The sequence below is a fragment of the Lonchura striata genome, chromosome 5 (assembly GCF_046129695.1).
Source record: "Lonchura striata isolate bLonStr1 chromosome 5, bLonStr1.mat, whole genome shotgun sequence".
NCBI classification, from domain to species: Eukaryota; Metazoa; Chordata; class Aves; order Passeriformes; family Estrildidae; genus Lonchura; species Lonchura striata.
This window is the reverse complement of record NC_134607.1, coordinates 59724154-59732703: the sequence shown is the minus strand read 5'-3', so window position 1 is coordinate 59732703 and position 8550 is coordinate 59724154. Positions and strand designations below refer to the sequence as shown.

Sequence of the window (8550 nt, the reverse complement as noted above, 5' to 3'; positions counted from 1 at the left end):
AGTAACCCAGATACAGTTGCTTCTCAGCCATGCCTCCTAGAAGGCTAATTTAAGAACCAGAAAGGGTCAGCATCCAGATAACATCTTCATTTTGCTCTTCAAAAACTGTAATATAATATAAAGCTGCATTGTCTTGAAAAGACACAATATATTTCATGATAATTATACATTTCAGTTGGAGTACCCAAGACCTTACATCAAAACATAGTACAAAATAGAAGTTTGTATGAATTATCAGTTATTACTGAAATGAATCCTAATGGGTCCATGCTTCTGGCAGTGTGATGTGAAAGTGGAAGCACTTCAAAATATCAACTTGTTTTTATACTCTTTCAGTGGGACTTTCAGAAATTCTGTTCCATTGGTTGTGCAAGTTGGTCTCCTTGTATACAAGCCAAACATTTCCTGCCCATAAAATCATATTAGTCAAGCCAAACACCTGTAGGGTAAAGAAAAAAAAAAGGAGGGGGGGAGGAAATATACTATTAAATGTGTTGTTTGATTGAGTTTTGTTTTAGGTTTTTTTTTAAAAACAAGACAAAATATCTTTTCAAGGCAAAACAGTAACAAGCACTATTTTTGGCACCCCTTTCATTTGGGCAAAATATTTCCAAACTCTTCAGAATAACATAAATATTTTAGCTATTTAACAGAGCTCTTTGTAGACCAGATAGTCAAACTTACTCTATACTTTGTACAGAATTAGACAAATTATTTTCAATCACTAAGCACCCCTACATATACACTCATACCAAATGACTGATTATTATTAGGGCAATGAATAACAGCCACAGTTTTGGAAAGTAGGATTCACTAAGAAGATCATACAATAAGCCTCATTTGCTCCGATATGAAGCGTTCTTTGTATGAACATGAGCTTCATGCCATTATGTTACAAGGAACCTCAATCTGATGTGCAAAAATGCTCACAGCTGAGTAAAAAGCTAGGTTCAGTACCAGCACAGCAATTCCTCTTATATCAGCCAAATCACTTGGGTGGTTCACTAAGATATTTTAAGTTGCTCTTGGACAAAGGCATAAATAGACACTCAAATATGTCTAGAAATGCTGCATGTAACAGCTCTAGAGGCAGATCCTGCAAGATGTTTCTCTTTATTCCCTTTAGAAGAAAATTTGTTTCCTCCAAGAAATTATTTGCTCAGCGTTTTACCACAGTAATAATGGACCTGAATGACAATTAACCCATAAAGAAATCTTAACACAGAGCAACACATGCAATCAGTAGAACAGGACTCTCAGGTACCATTTGTTGTTTTCCAACACATTTATTGTACCCATGTGGTGGAAGGCATACATACCACAGACACATTCAGAACTCCCATGCTGGTCACAGAAAGAAAATGGCAAGTTGTTCCTGGTGCTTTGCAAGATTCAATTCCTGGAACAATGCTGGCTCCTGTGGACACCTTGATGTCAGCAAGTGCCTTTGCCCAAACAAAAGTACTGACCAGCCACAGAAAGGCTGTCAAGACACTGATTGCCAAGTCCTACACAAGAGAAGTACTCATTAACAGGTTAAAAAAAATGGCAGGAATATACATGAGAGCAAGGCAGAGACAGTAGCAGTTATATCACCAAGATGACTGCACCAGTGATAATAATCACAAGTAAATTTAATCATTAACAATGTTATAGTTACATCTCAGTGTTGATAACCAGCCACAAAACTTGTGCTCGATAGATGCAAAAGGCAATCTCAACCCAAGAAATCTGTTTCTAAAATCCAATGTCTAGCACCTATTTTATGATAATTTAAACCCAAGTTAAGTGAGAGTGATGGGTAAGGGCAGAGGATTTAAATCTGGATGGCTGATAGGCTAAAATTTGGTTTGAAAGGTCACTAAGTCCATTTTTAAGCATGTTATGAAAGTTCTCATTCAGAGCTTCAATATTGAAGGCAACTAAAATTCACAATGTAACGATTTCCTCTGCCAATTGCAGCAGGTGCTCTATACAGAGAAATTTTAGATTAACAGTCCCATCTATGGAACAATTGTATACTCTATTGCATGATACAAAAGAAGAGTTGTAGTGAAGATAGTGTTTGCCTGAAAAAGTGAAAGTTCATTCCGCTTCTTCAATAACTGCATAAGGTGTGATACCACAGATGGCCAAGGGCTTTGGGTCCCCTTTTCTGTTCAAGTGCTGTAGGGACCAGCCTGAGATTCTTGTGTTCACACTCCATTTAACTTTTGTAACTGCTGGATATTCACCAATTATTCTTGCATTAGCAATATTTCTCATCTCTTTACAGCTTCAAAGTCAAAGCGTTGACATATCTTAGTACTACTTACAGTTAGTGGGAACTTGTTATTTTCCTGATACACATGGTTATATCCAATATATACCACGAGGGCAGCAGTACAGTAGAGGAATACCAATGCTGCCAGGGTAACAAAGAACTGTGCAGAAGAGGAGAAGTTGCCCATGAGGTAGGCATCAGTCCAAGTACCACCACAGCCTTTTGGGTCTGGTGCACTAAATGCCACAGTATTCAACCTGTGAAGATTATATCCATGTAGTCAGTTTGCTATACAGTGGGAGCTTAATTTACTTCATTAATTATACTCCATGCTTCACAGCCACAGCACTTCAGCATTCTGACTGTGTAAGTTTACTCTGAAAGATACACTATAAATATATAAATAATCACTTATGCAACACAAAGATTCATGAAGCTATCTGAAGATTGTATCCAATCCTACACTAAGATATACAATAGTGCCTTGAGGAGAAGAACCTAAATTTCATTTTTAGAGTGGTTGAACAAAAAAAATCCCAATTTAGAAGCAGATTTAGCAACATTGCTTGAGAGACTGGCAGTTGAACAAGGTGATCAGGACTTAAGAGGCATTATAGCTACAAAACCCACTGAAGCTGAATAAATAAAGCTGTGTGATTACCACTGACCACTCTGTGACCAGCACAGAATTATTTCAGATCCTTACTCTCCCCTCCAAATTCTGTAACAAGACTGGGTTTTGTGACCAAGTTCTATACTGTTGCAGTGGGTTTTACTGGCTGTCCAACGAATTAATTTCTTTATGTTATTACATTTATTGAGCACATATGGAGCATGTGCCATAACTCTTCATAGTTGTGCAGCTGCAAGAGCAAAGAGGAATCCTTCTTCCTCCTGCTCCAGGAAAGGAGCTTGTCTATACAAGAGCACTGCAATGACACCAAAGTATTCAGGTTTTTTGTGTCCAACAGCCTCACCAAAATAATGCTGGAATAAATGGAAAAGAACTTTCCATTCAGTCTTAACAAAAATAGGATAACGGCACTTTCAAAATAATCTTATCTGGACCTCCAAAGCACCTACAAATTGATGAAGAATTAGGCTGTTAAAATGGATTGTGTTTTTTGTCTTACTAATTACTTTCTGTAGCACTCATACACTGCTAGATTAGAGCTTAAAATAGAGTAATACAGAACATAACAGCCTAATGCCATTTCTACCTACTTCTTTCTATAAGGCACTAACAAATACAGCTCTTTAAATGATTACAACTGAATATTTTATTGCTGCTACAGAGCAAGCCAGAAGTTTCACATCTTCACTCATACAGTAAGCATATGAACATAATGAGGCAGATAGGGAAAAGGGGAATAAAAAGTAATTATCAAGTAGTAACTGAAGAGCTAATGCTCACCTGAATGGATAAGCAAAAGCAGCTGTAACTGTTTTGTTTACCACACCTCCACAGGAAACTAGAAGAGCAGTTTCACCTTGAAAGCCTCCACATGTGGCAAAAGCAAAGATGGCAAGAACCTGCAGGAATTTATACATAGATACATTAGTGCACATCACTAGAGCTCAAAGGAAGTAAACTCAACATTTAGCCGAAATAGCTTAAGACAAGAAATAGCAACAAAGTTAGCAAAAGTAACTAAGTATGAAGTGATGTCAAGAAGAAAATGCTGAGTTTCTAAAATCCAAAAGTGTAAACAATACAGATAACCAAAGCCCATTTAAAAGTGCTTTCTACTTATTTTCTTCTTGGTTACACAAAAAATTTTTTGAGGTTTGTATTTTGTGGGTTTTTTTGTACACTAACAGTCAGCATAGTATTTCTTGAAGTTGATAAAAGAAATATTTTATAAGTCTTGCATATCCACAACTATAAATTCAAATAGAAAATACATGCTCAGAGTATCACACATCATCTTGACTCTCTAAATAGCTCTTATGTTCCCTTTTTTCATTATCCGGACCCTAAATCCCCAATCATCAGACCACACAGCACCACAACCTGCTGAAACACACTCATAATTAACACATCAAGTTTATATATCTGCAGCCCAAGGGCATGGCTGAGGAGCAGCCCAGTGCTGGACACCCAGCACCAGCAACCTGGGGCAGGGTCTGTCGGCCCAGTGGCTCACACCTCCCCATGAGTACCCAACCCAGGCACAGGAGCAAAGCCAGGCTGGGAGCAGCAGAGGAAACAGCCCCCCCAGCTCCACTCACCCATTCAAGGACCTTAATAAAGCCCAGAGGCTCCAGGAGCATGCTGAAGTCCATCCTCAAGCCCACAGTCATGGGGAGACCAAGGCAGCCAGCAGGAGCCAGGGCCAGCAGCAGCCAGCTGCTGCAGCATCCCTGGCTCATCCCTATAAGGGCACCCCTTGCCACACCCCCCACCTGGAGATGGGCATGGACCCACCCACAGGCACTCAGCTGGGGCTCTTCAGCCCCAGGCCTCGTCTGGGGGCTGGGGAAATGCTGCAGTGGCTGTCACAAGGGGAAACAGCACTGGCCATTTTGTGCTGTGAGGCAGCAGTGACTTCTTCCTCTTCCTCTCTCCCCACCCAGCACACTTTGGACAGTCATATGTGCTGTACCTTGAGATTGATGATGTGATGGCAAAGAAGGCACAGTCTATGTGCTTGCCAAAATCACGTTGGCTACCATTGACTGTTTAAGCTTTAATTGTTTTCTGTGGCTGCACTTTGTTGCTGATATGTTAATTATCAGTAAAAGTGAAGAGCTAAAACTCATGCTGAAGAAGGTTTGAGGACTGTCAAAGGAGCTGCCCTCTTCCCTCTTCCCTGGCCAGAGACCATGGATAGCCAAGGTGGCCTTGGGCACAGTGCTCACTGCCACATTTTCCTGGCTCTGATTCAAGATCCTGTAGGAGTTTCTTCTGGGGTGGCTGTGGGAGGCTGTGGCTGCTTCCAGCAGGATCCAGCTGATCTGGCATCTTATAGCAAGATCTGCAAGCAGATCCTGGCCAAAGGCCCTGGGTGCCAGCTGAGCGCCATTGCTGCTGCCAGGCAGCCTTGAAGAAGGTGCTGAGGAGATGCCAGTGAAGAGCTGGCTTTGGGTCCAGCTCCTGGGTGCGTTTAGAGGCTGCAGCAGCTTGGGCCAAAGGGCACCTGCAGCCCCCACAGGGCAGCAGGTGGGTGCTCAGCTGTGGTGGTGCTGGTGTGCTGAATTTTTTCTGTGCAATGACCAAGAGAGGTGCTGACATCTGCCTGCTGCTACAGATCCTGGAGGGAGCACAAGCTAAAGCTGTGAAAAGGATGGCTCTTTCCTGGCTTTCACCGCTTTGTTAAATGGCACATACATCTCACAGAAAATCCACCACTGTCCAGATGAGCAGTGCTGAGGGTTCAAGCCACCTTGGTTAGCTTCACTGCCTGGGTAGCCAGTGCCTTTAAGAAGTAAAATAGGAGTATAAAACCAGGGACAGACAAAGGTGAAATGTCTATTTGCTCATTTTCTTGACATCCTCCATGTTAAATAAAATCTGTTCAATAAAGAAGTGGCATATACAAACTCAGTTCAGTCTAAATGAACCAAGTAAATATGTCCTCTCATCCAATATGCCCCTGTAATTTTTGCTGTCTTCCTTCTTCTACATATTCTACTTAAACCCTATAAGAAATGTATCTCCCTAAAAATACATATAGACATTGATTCAATTACTCTGCTTTTCCACTTATCAATTAAGTAAAATCATTTCATTATTTAAAGCATTTTTCAAAAAGTCTCTCAGTCCTGATTTCTTTGCTTTTTCTTCCTCAAGCCTTCTCAGATGTCAGATGTCCAGTACGGATGCATTCTGAACGATATACAATGTTCTAGCTGTGGGCTCATTAATTTAAAATTGGAAAAGGCTCTTAATTTTTCACTCCATGTAATTTATCTTTTCCCTTTTTCCCTGAGTTTAAAAGTATTTTGGAACATTTATGCTTGTGGATTTTATTCTAAAGTGATACCAAACATTTTAAATGCAGGTAGTTCTTCCAAATTGCTAATTTCATAACCTGAAAGCAATTCTGGATCAAGTCTCTGCAAGGAAAGGTTTAGGCAGAAAGACTCTATATTTGGAAGGAGCACTGAAAAAGTTCACAACAACAACAACAAGATTAAGCAAGAACAACCAGTATTGCATTCTGTATTTGGGGAAAAAAGCAGGACTATTAATATGCTAATCATGTAATAAATCCTTCCCACTCCAGCAGGGCTCAGGGGAGTGCTGAGTCACATCTGCTAAAGCTTCTCTCTCAGTTGTCAATACCCAGCAACCCCGGTTTGGACAGGGCTGATAAAGGAGCTCTCTCCATGTGGACAGTGATTGAGGGTCATCTCTGAAACGCTGAGATCAGATGTCTGACTGCTCTGGCAATACAGGCTGTCCATTTGTCTCTGCTCCTAAGCAAAGAGGTAGGGGGACTGATGCAGAACCCTCAGACAGAGAATTAAATTAGAGCAATGCAGTTCATGTCAAGCTGCTGGGTCATTTGGGAGTCAGTTTTTGCCAATCAGCTGATGCTTAGGCTGATCAAAAGACTGGGCTGATAATATATGACACTGCAATGTAGTTTCAGGTTCTGTGAGGTATTTGGCCTGTTGTTTGATGACTCTAGAAGGATATAAAACTCATGTAATAATTTATTTAATTAGAAAACAGGTCCCTGACTGCGCTTTAACTGAAAATCAATATTATTAGTGGAAAAAAAAAATTATTTCTCAGAATACTGAGTGCTATCCCTTGGAGGTTAAAAAAAGGACAAAATCTGTGGCATCTATATGTCTGGTTTCATGGTGTCTGACAAAGCTGTGGGAGAGACCAGTGGGATTCCTGGCTGTCCCAGAGATGTGCGTGCAACAAAGACAGCAAAGTGCTCCCAAGTGAGGAGAGGGGGGCTTCCCCTGAAGCATTGTGCAACAGTCTCATTTACTAATGCCTGTGGAAGATTAATGCAAACTACCTGGATGATTAAGAGTCACAGAGATCTCATTTTCTAAGACTGAAAGAACTTGGATGGCTTAGCAAAATGAAGGGTAACTAACAGGTATTGCTTCTGGCTTGAAATGCACAAGGGAGTAGATGCAGGGAAGGCAGAGATTTATACTAAGAGACAGTTTTACAAAAAGGATCCTGCATGTAATCAAAGAATATAATTTATAGTGAACATAAAGTGTGAGATTCCGAAAAGTTTCCAGCAGAAGACAAACACTGGAAGTTGTTTTACAGGGAATTCAGAATATTTGCAATAGTGTTGTTTTTGATAGCAGTAGAAAAAAAACCTCTGATGATTCATGGTGTTCTTCACCCATCCAATCCCCTATGCAGTCCAAACAAGGATTAATTCAGGGAAATCCTGAGCTCTGTGTTTACAGATAAAGCCAAAGTGTGTGATTAAGTTAATACTTGTGTGTCAGGGGAGGAACCATTGCCCAGGACTGCTCTGTCCACAGCACTGTCTATTCAGCAGGGCAGAACACTGGGTAAAGAAAGTGCTTTTCTTTCTCCCATAATAAATAAAGTTTACTTGCCATATTACTGTCTGCAGATAGTTCCTTGTCATGTAATGATCTGCATTTTGTTAGTTGTCTGTATGTTTTCAAGTATCTTGTAATTCTATTTTCTTGTACACTCTGATGCTTTAAATTTTTCCTCTTTAGACCTGTAAGTATATTTATTATTTAGTTTATTTCTCTTTGGCTCTCTAATAACAACATTAACTTATATTGTTCCTTTTCCCTAACTTCTGTAGCACACCTCTGCCTTTACTCCAGAACTTTGGGAATCACTGTTTAACGTGTTTGATCTTTGCTGAAAGTCCTTGAGACATATTTCACCACATGTACCAGTCATCTTTCATATCCAAGCAGGTTTTAAGTTCTGTGGCTAACACAAGTTAGATTTTACAAGATATTGTACCATTAAAAAAAAAATTTAGTAATTTTACACTGCCTCTTTTTCATTTACTCATAGCAGCGTAGTTATTTCTAAACTATTACTGGTATCCCTGCTGCCTTGAATTTAAATTTTCTACTACTGCACATGGAAAAATTCTCATTATTCTCAATACCTGTAGAAGCCACTGAAGTGCAGGTGGTCGTGTCCCCTTCCCCCACATTTCTGTGCACATTTCCAATGGGCAAGAGGGAACACAGCCCTGCCCAGAGAGGCAATGCCTCTTGCTTCCCAGGCAATGCGATTTGCACATGGGATCACAGTTTAAAATGAAATACAAACTAATCCTGTGGCTGAATTTCCATAGTTTGTC

The 8550-nt window shown here is 40.3% G+C and overlaps 1 protein-coding gene across 1 annotated transcript; it reads right to left on the bottom strand.

Annotated features, from left to right (window-relative positions):
- Window positions 1-306: 306 nt before the first annotated feature.
- SYPL1 (synaptophysin like 1) lies at window positions 307-4567 on the bottom strand. Its single transcript, XM_021534701.2, has 5 exons — window positions 4496-4567; window positions 3678-3796; window positions 2316-2520; window positions 1320-1508; window positions 307-439 (listed from the first exon to the last, which is right to left on the bottom strand). Exons 1-5 carry the CDS (start codon window positions 4565-4567, stop codon window positions 323-325), a joined length of 702 nt encoding a protein of 233 aa, XP_021390376.2. The 3' UTR covers window positions 307-322.
- Window positions 4568-8550: the final 3983 nt, after the last annotated feature.